The sequence below is a fragment of the Mixophyes fleayi genome, chromosome 7 (genome assembly GCF_038048845.1).
Source record: "Mixophyes fleayi isolate aMixFle1 chromosome 7, aMixFle1.hap1, whole genome shotgun sequence".
Lineage (NCBI taxonomy): Eukaryota > Metazoa > Chordata > Amphibia > Anura > Limnodynastidae > Mixophyes > Mixophyes fleayi.
Window position 1 is genome coordinate 120,587,898 of NC_134408.1, and position 13,992 is coordinate 120,601,889.

The 13,992-nt window shown below is 36.8% G+C and overlaps 1 protein-coding gene across 2 annotated transcripts in view; it reads left to right on the forward strand.

The window, feature by feature from the left end:
• PDE11A (phosphodiesterase 11A) overlaps positions 1–13,992 on the forward strand; it is a 426,226-nt gene that overhangs the window by 227,290 nt on the left and 184,944 nt on the right. For both annotated transcript variants that reach the window (XM_075180554.1, XM_075180553.1), the window contains exon 6: positions 12,631–12,763. In XM_075180554.1, coding sequence (XP_075036655.1) covers positions 12,631–12,763 — 133 coding nt within the window. The remainder of the gene's footprint in view (positions 1–12,630; positions 12,764–13,992) is intronic.

Here is a 13,992-nt window from a genome sequence, read left to right on the forward strand (position 1 = left end):
CATAAAAGTTCAGGGTTTTTAATATATCTTGTGGTGACCCACTCCTCTACGCAGTCCAGGTACATTTATTGGTGCGAATCATAAAAGTTCAGGGTTTTTAATATATATTGTGGTGACCCACTCCTCTACGCAGTCCAGGTACATTTATTGGTGCGATTCATAAAAGTTCAGGGTTTTTAAGATATTGTGGTGACCCACTCCTCTACGCAGTCCAGGTACATTTATTGGTGCGAATCATAAAAGTTCAGGGTTTTTAATATATCTTGTGGTGACCCACTCCTATACTCAGTCCAGGTACATTTATTGGTGCGATTCATAAAAGTTCAGGGTTTTTAATAGATATTGTGGTGACCCACTCCTCTACGCAGTCCAGGTACATTTATTGGTGCGAATCATAAAAGTTCAGGGTTTTTAAGATATTGTGGTGACCCACTCCTCTACGCAGTCCAGGTACATTTATTGGTGCGAATCATAAAAGTTCAGGGTTTTTAATATATCTTGTGGTGACCCACTCCTATACGCAGTCCAGGTACATTTATTGGTGCGATTCATAAAAGTTCAGGGTTTTTAATAGATATTGTGGTGACCCACTCCTCTACGCAGTCCAGGTACATTTATTGGTGCGAATCATAAAAGTTCAGGGTTTTTAATATATCTTGTGGTGACCCACTCCTCTACGCAGTCCAGGTACATTTATTGGTGCGATTCATAAAAGTTCAGGGTTTTTAATATATATTGTGGTGACCCACTCCTCTACGCAGTCCAGGTACATTTATTGGTGCGATTCATAAAAGTTCAGGGTTTTTAAGATATTGTGGTGACCCACTCCTCTACGCAGTCCAGGTACATTTATTGGTGCGAATCATAAAAGTTCAGGGTTTTTAATATATCTTGTGGTGACCCACTCCTCTACGCAGTCCAGGTACATTTATTGGTGCGATTCATAAAAGTTCAGGGTTTTTAATATATATTGTGGTGACCCACTCCTCTACGCAGTCCAGAAAGATACCTTGTTGCAACGTTTTGGACTAATAACTATATTGTGAGGTGTTCAGAATACACTGTAAATTAGTGGAAATGCTTGTTATTGAATGTTATTGAGGTTAATAATAGCCTAGGAGTGAAAATAAGCCCAAAAACTTGATTTTTAAACTTTTTATGTTTTTTTCCAAAAAAATCCGAATCCAAAACCTTAAATCCGAACCGAGACCTTTCGTCAAGTGTTTTGCGAGACAAATCCGAACCCCAAAAATAACGAAAATCCGGATCCAAAACACAAAACACGAGACCTCAAAAGTCGCCGGTGCACATCCCTAATTGATAAGGAGCACTATGCTCCCCTCTCCTGTCTTAATATTGTTATCCCAGGTGGTCTAGTGAGGACAAGAAGTGGGGCAGCCCCCAGTCGACCCACATTGCTCTTCTGCCCATGCATTGCACCGGATGTTCAGCCTTTCCACCATTCTTCCAGAGACCCTGAGAGGGCCAGACATGTCAATTGTAGCTGCATCATCCTATATGTAAAAAAGTGCTCGGGGGGCATATAAAAAATGATCAGAGGCTCTTCCCATATGTAAGCAGAGTCTGACCACATATAATACTATTTTAATATATATATATATATATATATATATATATATATATATATATATATATATATATAAGTGTACAGCCAATTGCAGATTGCTGACTGACATTAAACATCTGTAAGTACCTACAATTGATCACCTGTTACTACCGTTCAAAATGAACCAATTTACTTGGTTAAGTCAGCAGTGTTTTGTGGCTGAACATCCACCAACAACGCTGCTTGTTCTTGTCAACAATATGCGCTTAAGTTAGTGTACTTTCTATAAAAAGGGGGGTCATGTTTATCTTCATATTTTAAATGGATAAGGAGTAGTATCTGCAGTATTACATGCTTAGCTGATTAAACATAATCAAAATATATTCTACTCATTGATTTTCATGTTTAAGGTGCATGTGACTATAGTCAGTACACCTGATTGTATTCACTCACCATCTCCTGCTTGTCCATTGTTTTATCAGCAGCACATAATATTGCTGATTACTCTGCTCTTGTGGGAAGCAGTGACTGATTCACTTGCTGTCACCTATCAGTTGGGAACAACTGTCCGTAGTTTTACATTAGTTCAGTGCCTACGTGGATTTAAGCTACTTAAAAAAATACAGTGTCCCCCCAAAGTTTTTGCCACTTTTCATAGTTTTTTGAGGGACTACTAAAGAATTAATTTCCAGTTGATAGCTATGTCTTGTCGGTATAACGGAAGAAATAGTAGCCATGAATAGAAGGATTTTTTTCGGCAATAACTTATCATGTTGTTTATAATATGATAATTGTTCTCAGATTTTAGAACTCTCAGTTGCATTTTTCTCACTTATTTCATTTTCTTTGGCGTTGGTGCTAAGGGGAAATCCATTACAGTTTTAATGTACACTTGTATTATTTTGTTGGTCATATTTTAAATATGAATTTAAAAGTTAAGTATTAGCAAGAACATAAATTGATGAGGTTGTGTGTTTGCAATTTTATTACTATTACATGTTTGCCATTTCCAATTAAAAATGTAATTACTTCTTTCTGCAGTATGCCAATGATAGTGAAAAAGTTGGACATTTCTTTCACTTTATAAATTAATTTCTTTTATAATTTTAATAACTTTTTTCCAAAAGTTTTTGTTTGCACTGACATTACAGAGCATATCTGTTATAAAGCAACATTAAATAGAGAGAAATAATCCCCCACTTAATTACAGACAACTCATTTCACATGCCAGATCTTTTTGGCACTGTCCTAACTTTATTGAAAACAGTACAAAAAGCCAACATTTCAAAGCAGAGCATGTCAGTTAGGCTGCTGTGACACTACTGGCCCTGTCGGTTTGTATAAATCCAACCAATTCCTGCAAGCCTGCTTTACTGACCCTTATATTTTGTTTCTATCCCAAGCCCTGGATTTACTGACAAATATCACTGATCCATTAGGGATTATATCACAGATTTTAAGAACATTATATTTAATCAAGATTCTGTCACCCACAACTTAAATGTATTTTAACCGCTCTTTTATTTGTGGAGAGTACTCCTCTTTTTTGTATTTTCACGATGTTGCACAAAATGTGATGCTTCATTGATTTTGTGGCTGGATCACATAGAAATAATTTATTGTAGAAATGTATTATAATCAGTTGTGTATATAATTGCAAATGCACTTATCGTGTTACATTGGGATGTGTTTTGTATGGAAATGTCTTGTTTGAGGTTGTAACTTTTCTTTGGGAGTTCCCAAGTTAGCAATAGAATGGAGAGGATGTGTTTTTGAAACTGCCTAGAGACAGGTAGACTCATACTAATTAGCCTTGTTCATCACTCAGTGACTAACACATTTGTTTAGCCTGTATACGTAACAGGGTGGCGCTGCCTTTCTGTCTGGTGTGGCTGCATCTCAGATAATGCAAGCAGCAAGTTTTAGTATATAACAGAGTAGTGTAAATATTGTTAACTTTACATTGCATGTAAATCTATGTTTGGGAAATCATAGGGTATCCTGATACTAAATATAACTCAGACATATTGGGGTTGGGGAGGATCAGGGGGCGGCGTTACCCCCCTGCCAGGAGTTATGACAGAACTGTATAAAAAGTGGGCTGTTTGAGCATGTAATGTATCATACCATTTGTACCTTTCTGGATGTCACTAGTAACTTCAACTAGTGACTTAGAACTGTCCTTGTAAGGACACTTGGGCTAAATAAACATCATTTGATTCAAGACCTGATTGACAACTTCTTCCCTGCTGAATTTCCTGTCACCTACAGATTAGACCCAAATCTAATCTTTTTCCAGCTGTTCTGAGGTTTGGATCCAGCTTTCCAGTATCACCACTCTTCCCACTACCCAACAGCTCTGGCCAGTGTGATAGGCCAGGGAGGATCCATCCACAGCAACCCTGATCTATAGGAAGAGGTCAGGGTTACCAGCCCAGGTGTACCAGTAAGGGGGTAACCTAGCAGCGACTGTTACCTAGAAGGAACGCGGTTCTGGATGCAGTGAAAGAATCCAGTGGTGGCATCACTGTAAGCCCTTCCTACTGTGGTTAGAGGGCGCATTTGGGATAAAGAAAGGGAATTGTGCCAAAGTAAGCCCAGCCGGTTCGCAGCAACAACAGACAGGGTGGCCTATGCAGTCCATCCTGTCACAGATTTCCATTGCAAAACTCTTAAGAGCTTATAAAATATGTACATGGTTTTTGTACTATCAAACTGCTAAGTACTTCTACAATGTGTTGTACACTACATTGATGAAATTGATGCATTTGGCTTAAATAAAAGTCACAGTGCTTTTAGTTTTATAATGATTTATTTGTAAGTTACTAATGTAATCTGTATTTTCCAACCAGCTCTGCAAAATGTGTCATTGTACAGTATCCACAATAGAAAGAAACTTTACACAGTTATTCCAGAATAGCAGGATAGTATTGGGTTACAGAATATGACAGTGAAATCTGAAAGAGTGTAAATATTTATACCATAGTTGCCTACTCTCCTGGAATGTCCCGGCAGACTCTAGAATTAGAGTTCTCCTATACTCCCTGGAGAGCAGGGCACCCTCACAGATCCTGCCCACTTAGTGAAGTGGGTGGGGACAGGCTTAGCAATGCAATTCACGCGTCATTGTGACCCCGCCCCCTGTTGCAAAAAAATTCACTGAGTCCCGTCCCCACACGTCCACCTCTCCCAGAGGCCAACTGACAAAAGTAGGCAAGTATGATTTATATACAACAGTCAAGATAAAGATTTTTGCTTTCATTCAGAAGCAGCATTAACAATTTAACCCACAAATGTGCACAACCAATTGTAGGAAAGTAGCATATACTACAGAGTATAAAGAAGCAGATTAGAAGAGCCTTAAGACTGGTATAAAGTCAGAAGCAGACTACAGTTAGAGTTAAGCTGGTCACACACATGGACTGTTTTAGTTGGTCTAACACTGTGTTTGAAGTTGGCCATAAACTCTGCATTTTGCCTAGACAAAACCGATGATGTGCTCTGGGGTCATCAGCTGAAAATAGTGAATGGACTATAAACCAGGACCATATATCAAACTGAAATTCTCAAGTGATATTCTGGGCAAATGTACAGTAATATTCAGTTCAGCAATTAAAAGTGAATATCATCCACTTTATTTAATTTTTTAAATACATTACTATGTACGACAACTCCCAATCTGTTTCCACATGGATAAGGAAATGTCAGTGTTTATTTTCCTTTTTTTAACCTTTTAATTGATATAGGTTTTCCATACAGGTTTGTGACCAGGCATTTGCATATTAAAATGTTAACATTTAATGTGTTTTGAGTCTGAGAACCTTATTGTGTTTAATCTTCAACTCCCGCTCATCCAAGAAGGAAGCCAATCCTTGCAATGGTCGCAGCAGTGACCTGTCCACATGTGTGACTATATTATTGTCACACACAGTACAAAGGGTTTATTATTATGACCAATGGTCGAAGTGGAAATTTAGAAGTGACGGTATAAAAAATGTAATGGGAATGTAAGTGAATGGCATTTAATAGTTTTATAATGAAGGCAGTAGGAGAAGTTGCTTAATGGCATACTACCGTATACAACCCCACTTCTGGCACCGATTATGACATTTTATGACATTGTTGTATTTATGGAGATTGTGCATAAAATTAAAACATGTCTTTTTTTCTACTGTTCTAAATTAACTTTGTTTTAAAAATAGTGTTTGACATGAAATAGTATGAGGTATGTATGAAATAATGCACTCTCTGCTGTAAATAATATAAATATAATTTGATAGCTCAGTGCCAGTGTGGTTTCATTAAGGTCTGCACATACCCAACATATATGATTAGCTTGTTGTTACAATCAATAGCAAGAGGAGAGGGTGTATGGTTTAAAGAGCCACTAGCAGACAGAACGGGGACAAACTTTAATTAAAGGCCTTCAATTTCAAAGAGGGGATCACTTAAATGGGTCATTGTTGTTCTCTGAAGGGAGAATGGGGGGAAGATGAAAATGCTAATGAGTGCAGATGAAAAGGCTAAAAGGGGCAAATAAAAGGCTAAAGAGGACAGATGAAATGGGGGCAATTGAAATGGCTGAAAGGGGCAGATGAAAAATAGAGCAGATTTATTTGGGGGGGGCATGAACTCTGTATTGTGGGGTGGTTATGAGCATGCTCTCTGTGGACTCTAGGGTCACTAGAATGCTAAATACTAGTCAGGTGGGGCTGGTAGAGATTTGATTATGGCTCTTTGACAACAATTTTCATATATTTTATTGCCTACGTGTGCCTGTGCTATTGGCTAGTTTTATTTGGCCATAATGGACTGTTGTGCTTGGTCTTAAGTGCCTAATCATTAAAGATTAGTTAACATTTTTTGCATTATAATATAATTGCTGCATATTTTCAAAATAGGACCTCAACTTTCCAGAAGCCAGCTAGAAGAGAACTAAGCTGCAAGAACAGGCAAGATAGAAGAGGAAGTACTTATAAGAGAGAATGTACAATCTGTCGAAATTTGAATGCTGGAAAATACCTATACGATTATATTGAGGGGAAGGAGGCACTATGGCTGTAATATCCTAGGGCGGCCAAAACTCTTAATCTGGCACTGCTTAATAGTCTACATCTAACATCAATTTTTAATCTGTAATAAGTCTTATGATATGTAAAATATAATATAAATATTCAAAACATATTCATATACTATATAATTGTTTTATATGCATTAATGTTACAAGTCCAAAGTTCGTATATGTTGTCAGATAATAAATATTCACCGTCTTCCACTTGATTGTCCTTGATGGCGTAATTCCAAAGTCTCCCAAATATGAAATAAAACAGGAACAAAGAGAAAAACAATGATGCAGTATATCCGATCTAAATCACTCTTCCACCACGTGCGTCTGCACCAATGTATACATAAAGACGGGACCAGAAGAAAATATCGCACCACCGTTCAATCAATGTAAAAGTGAATATAGAAAATAGAATGGACCTCAGAATATAAAGGAAAAGGTTTCCAAATTCCAAAATAGTCTAGAAATAAAGGGTCTCCTATATATATGAAAGGAGCCCTTTATATAATTGCACTCACATTCAACACTATGATAATGTGCCTTGAGAACATATATCAACTTCCGAGCAATCCAAGATGTTTCTTCCTTTTAGTCTCCACAATTTACAAAGCACTCCCAATTTATGCAGACATGCAAGCAAGATAGAAATATAAGGGGACATTGTGTAAAACTCTTTAATAAAATAAAGCAATTTTCAACATTAACATGTTAAAATTTCACTCGTAAAAAAAACACAAATAGCACCTCTGGTAGGAGCTGGCGAGTGGCAGTTACACCTACCAGAGTTCCGGGGTTTAACAGGCAAATAAATAAATCTCGCAGATGGTTTTGTTCCAGCCTCCTTGTGTTGTTCCCTCCTCCTTGTGTTCATGGAAAGCCGTGATAAAGACTGTATATTAACAGGGTCGAAACGCGTCGGGTGGTATCTGGAGAGAATCAAGATCCTACCAGTGGAATCACTTCTCTTACCAATACGAGGAGGAGGGAACAAAACCACCAGCAAGATTTATTTATTTGCCTGTTTAACCTCAAAACTCTGGTAGGAGTATACCTGTTAAGTTTATTTAATATCATTTTTGTTCACCAAAAATTATAGATCATAATCTATTTAAATGTGCCTGATTTCATTTAATATACCGATCAATTGGATGCATGTGTATAGATTTAGATATTGTGATTCATGTTTGTTGATCTATGTGATGTTAAATACTTTTCGTGTCAAAAAAGACAAAAGTATTATAGGAGTGATACCTTTATTGGCTAATATAATACTTTTGTCTTATTTGACACAAAAGTATTTAACATCACATATATTTTTCTAGCTAACACGGTACTGCAGTAATAATTTTTTTCAATTTTTTTTTTTGCTCTACATGTTTGTTGATCAATATGTTGGGTTATGTTTGTTTATTAGCCAGATTTTGTATGTTTTATACATTATTATTTTTACTATTTATTACTATTTATTATATTAAATGTATGAATGCTTTTTCATTCTGGTATGTGTTACTATTATTATATGACTTTAGGTTAATTTTACATGAGAAAACTGCTTGCAGTAATCTCACAACAGAAAAACAGAACTTCCTCTTAGCAGTTTCTTAGTCACAATATAAGCTTCAGTATTCCAAGCTTTTCTGGATGAAAATTCATAGCATTCTAAAATGTATATGTTACAATAGCCTGTCACATTCTAGTGGTATCATAATGATATGATATAAATAAATAAATGACCACTGATAGATGCTGGGTATTATTTGGGTCTGGCATACAGTACATTTGGTTTAATTGAATGTGCATGTGAATTGCTCATTGTTAAAAGTCTCAACATCTCTATAAACAATAGTAGTATAGCACTATATGAAGTGCAGATGAATGCTCTAGGGCTTAGTAACAGCACTGAACAACACTGAACTTGTGTGAAACAAACCAGAAATAGTGGCTATTCACATAATGTGCTACTCATCAGTCAATGCATTCTTCACAATACTATGTGGCAGTTTGCTAGAACTTACTCATGTTCTTTTTAGCACATTAGTATGATGTGAAAGCAATGTAACAAGTGCTTTAATGTCTTCAGACTTTATCTGGCAACTCTATTTACAGTGCTGCTGCAATAAAGTTTTTGCTTGTTTAGAAAATGTGTATTGTTTTATAAATGTGATGAAGAACCCCTGCTGTGAAATATAAGTATATTAAGGATTGCTAAGGGGTTGTTTGGCTATATAAAAGCACAAGGCCACATAGGTGAAGTACATGTGTCAATGACACAGAGCTGTGAAATAACTACTCTATGGTTGCCAACTCTCCTGGAATGTCTGTAAGACTCACAAATTTCTGGGTGTCCTTTTGGACTCCCAGAGAGCAGGGCAACCTCACGGATCATGGCCAGCTCCGTTAGCTCAGTGGAGGGGGCAGGGCTTAGTGACTTGATTCACGTGTCATTGCTGCCCTGTCCCCTGCTGTGATAGGCTATAATTGTTGTGACAGTTTAGGGGGCAGGGCCAAATGATGTGTTCCGCTTGGCTACGCCCCCAGAAATTACCTGTGAGATCTCCCATCCCTGGAAGGAGATCTCAAAAGTTGGCAAGTATGAACTACTGACATCCTCATATTTAAGCTGTTGGGGCCTGATTCATTAGTGATCTTATCTGCCGTTTTTTTTGCTTATCTTAAGCAAATCCACTCTGTGCATGCCCAGAAAAGGGAGATAAGAATCCATCTTAACTTCACTCTTATCTCCCACGTTTCTTCTTAAAATAAGCATCTTAACTTTTCCACAAGATAAGATCACTAATGAATCAGGCCCTTGTTGTGCTATTCCTCATAAGAAACGTGTTGTAGTAGTTTGACGATAACGTGGGGGGTGTAATCTCTGGTTTCAGCAACTAATATGGATAGCAAATGAATGAAACAAAGAAACAGTATAATATAAAGCTGTAGTGTTGTTATCTCTGTCATTCTCTGACATCACTAAAAACAAATATAATAAGTTGACATCACAAAGCTTCAATAATAATGATATATTTCACAGTTGTTTATACAAATGTCTGCATAGGTCATGCGTTTTCAGTATTCACAATTTTTTGAGTTTAGGTCTGCTTTTACCACTTCCCGAAGCCTTAGCCGACCTATATGAGCAGAGACTGAAGATGAAGATCAAAGTGTCTACTATTAGCACTGGAACCAGGCAGTCAGTGACAGTTTCTAGTCTAGCACTTCATGCAGTAATAAAATGATTTTAAGCAAGATAAAAAACATCATCCATTCGTCGTAAGCCTGATATATTGTGCTTGAGTGTCACTCACGTCAAAGTACATGCATGTCACGGAGAAGGCATGTCATGCCAAGCCTACAAAAACACCATTACCACAGTTTTTGTCTGTCTACTCCTTGCCCGTTTAACCCCACCCTAAGGAGTTTTGCATATGGATGCTGTCAAGGCAAAAAAATTCTTAGAAAACAAAAATGCATACCTTTGTTTCTGGGCCCTATAACTGCATTAAGTCTTGTGCAAAGTACACATATCTAGTATCCTTATGCTTCGGAGAACGAGATCCTTACATTTTGGGATACCTACTGGGGTATCACTAGCGGCCTAAAAGTAGCTTTGGGAAGAACCAAGTGCATTTTTCTTTCTTATTTTGGCCATTTTCCAGTATATAAAGTCAATAAAATAAAAATGTAATTATTCCAATATACTACCAAAAGTGTATGTCCTGATGGATAGACTAAACAAAATCCCAATAAAACTGAGACATCTCCAAAACTTCTAATAAAATTAGACTGGTCATAAAGGTGCAAAACCTCTCCTGTCATCAAGTGATTAAACCAGCAAAGCGATCAAGGTGAATACAATTGTACTCAGCAGTCAAATGCATCACTGCCAGGCCACACATTGTTTTGTTATTTAGAATCTATACTGACACTTCTAGTCCCCTAAACATGTTACACTGCTAATAGCTAGAGATGACATTCATCCTACAGTGTCCTGCACAGAAAAGAGGCCAAGGGACCAGTTTGTTCAATTGATTGTATTGTTTGTTATTGTTTGATTACTTATACATTTTGTTGTTCTAAACCATCATTTTGGTTTGTCATTTAATTCAACACCAATTAAACAATTAACCAAACTATGCAGAATTATTGTGAGAAAGATTTTATTACATTTTAAATTGTGTAATTTTTCTAATTTGTTAAACAGGAAACATAAAGTTGAAAAAAAAACACAAACAAAAACAAAGTATTATATTAATATGGTTGTACAAAATATATTTGAATTCATGGGACAGTTAATTAAATCTATGGTCCAACTGGATCTTTTAAAGAGCCAGATAAGGTATGCATTTAAATCTATAAAATGTAGAACTATATTACCCCAAATTGTAGGCATACTTGCCATTCTCTCGGAATGTCCGGGAGACTACCGCATTTCGGATGAGTCTCACGGACTCCCGGGAGAGTATGGCAATCTCCCACATCTGCCCACTTTTGGTCCAAAACGGCGCAATTCACCGGGAATCGCGGCATTTGGCCCCGCCCCCCACTGTAAAATGACGCGTTTTGCGTCATTACATCACGGGGCGGAGCCAAATGACACAATTTGCGGAACCCTGCCCCCTGCACGCCCACCTTCGCTCGGCAGCTCCTGGATCATACTTGCCATAAGTTGGCAAGTATGATTGTTGGTGTCAATATTTTCTAAATATAAATTCCAAAAAATTTCTGTAAATTAAAAATTAAAAACTGACACTGTATATGGTATAGAGTACATGCTCTACACATTCTTTGTACACTTTCAATATGAACGGCAAAATAATGAAAATGCATACAGTCATAAGCCATAAGTTATTTTTCGCTGCATGAGCAATCTATTCACTCTCTGGATGCTCTCCATAGTATTTATGGACACAATATACTCACTATGTAATAGGGAGGCAGTGTCAACAATGAATGTGATAGGACAAAGTAGAGATGTGAGGATATATGGATTGGGTAAAAAAATGGGCATTTTATAGGTTATAAGGGAGTTTAAGGGAGTAAGGCATAATGGCCAAATGTCTATGGGCCTGAAATTGAGTTAGGAGCAAAGCATAAAAAAGGAGTAACTTTGCACCTTGGCAAAACCATGTTGCATTAGAGAGGGAAGTAAATATAAAATGTGGGCACAGATTTATAGTTGGGATACGGCATGTTATAGATCAACTTTAAGTGTAAAAATAATGCTATCAAGTATTTGTGTGCCACATGAAAAAACAGCCAGTATTTTCTTTGCGTGCCAAAAAGTCATTTTGTACCCCTTGTATTGTAACATGGTTTGTCCAGGTGCAAAGTTGCTCCTTTTCCTTGCTTTGCTCCTAACTCAATATCAGGCCCTTTGACTTAAATTTTGATTTTTGAAAATGCCACAAATAATAACTAACTGTGCAGTATCACTAGTGTTTTAAACATATTTCATTCACATTTTTTTATATTATTACTTATTTTGCTGGATCTAGCTTTCAATATCTACCATTATTGCACATAACATATAACTGCTCATTTTTATTTTACAGAAAGACCATTTAACACATGCTGATATTTTCAGTGGCTATAATCATATTTGGGTTATAGTGTCCTACCTTCAGTTATAGATCATGTGACTTGCCTAATTGAGTCTGCCCCTTAGCAAAGATTTCCAAGCACGTATGCAAATATGAATGTTAGGAGGTAAACATGAAGAGCTTCTATTGAGAAATGAAGTTATATTGGGAGATCATAAAATTATTATTTTATTTTTTCTAAATAAAATAAGGTGTGGTCTGAAAATTCTGAATATTTACCATGTCTATTATAGTAGCAGACAGTAAGAGAATATATCGAATATACTTTAAATACCATGAGCAATGTTAAAGTAATTAAAAGTGATAAATACCAACACACACAGAATTCAGAAAGAAAAGCATGGCACCTTTATTTCACTTATAACAATTTTTTTTCTCACTCATGTTTCCCATAGTTTTAAGGACAGCATGGAGAAATCCTCATATTCTGACTGGTTAATAAATAACAGCATTGCTGAACTAGTCGCTTCTACAGGTCTTCCAGTAAACATAAGTGATGCCTATCAGGATCCTCGCTTCGATGCAGAGGTAAGTGAACTGACGTGCAGAACATCATTATTTATCAGCAGATAGCATGTTGTACTGTGTTAGACAGTCATACAGATCGGGAATAGTTTTTTACAGTGAAAAACAACAAAAAAATTAGCATAAATTATACTGTTTAATGGCTAACTACTTTAAGAAGTATTGCAGGCTTTAAGGACACAGAGTTCCTTTCTCCAGGCAGGTTTGCCTGGCCATTGTATCCAGCTATTTCTATGGAATTATTAAAGAGCATAATGTATACACAGTTATAGTTGTTTTCCATTGAATTTGATCCTGCAGCTGTCCTATTCTCCTTTAAGACTCTCTTGTAGATAAACGTGTGACTGGATATATAAACTGCAACAGAGGTTTTAGATTATTTGCTAGTAAGGTGCTACTTTAATAAGTTCAAGTATTTATGAATCAGGACATCTAAAAAAGTCAAATTTTAGAGTTGAGAGTAGTCCCATTTTCTATTTACTATATGCCATTATTTGTGTTTAATATCACATGGCGCTGTCAGTGGAAAGTAGGGACTGGTTAATGCAGAAATGTAGAGAAGCAGTAAACTAATAATCAGTAAATTAGTTGTGCAAAGGTAAAGCACTTTCTCTGAGGCATGACCAGGACCGTCTTAATAGCATTATAGGCCGTCGGGCAAAGCAGTGCACTGGGTCCTACGTACACAACCACTCACCCACTTATGTACGTGTACCTTGTTTTCGACAAGGTCAAGATATGTATTTGCAACAGCAAGATCGCATGTACAGATAAATTTTGAAGGTTCTGAATAAATCTCCAGGAATAATATACTGAAAAGTTGGCAAGCCTATGGGGCCCCTATTCTTGTGGGCCCCCCAGGCAACTGCTCAAGCGTGCCCATGCGTTAAGATGGTTCTTGGCATGACATTATGAGAGATACAGTATAGATTTACAGTGAATACTTCATGTAAATATATTGGCAAAATAATCTATTTATACTCCTGACGTATGTCTAACTGGGCTTGGATCATTTGTGAGCAAATGCAATACATGCAAAATGTAAACCAGAATTGGCTCAATTTGTACATTGTTGCACTCACGTTTGTTCTGTGTGTTTGAATTTTAATGATAAACAGCCCCCTTATCCATTTACCACAAACAAGTAAACTTAAGTATAGCACATGAAGAGAGCTGTGTAATTCATGTTTTCAATTTTTGATTAGCAATAATTTTATTTATTGCACTATTAC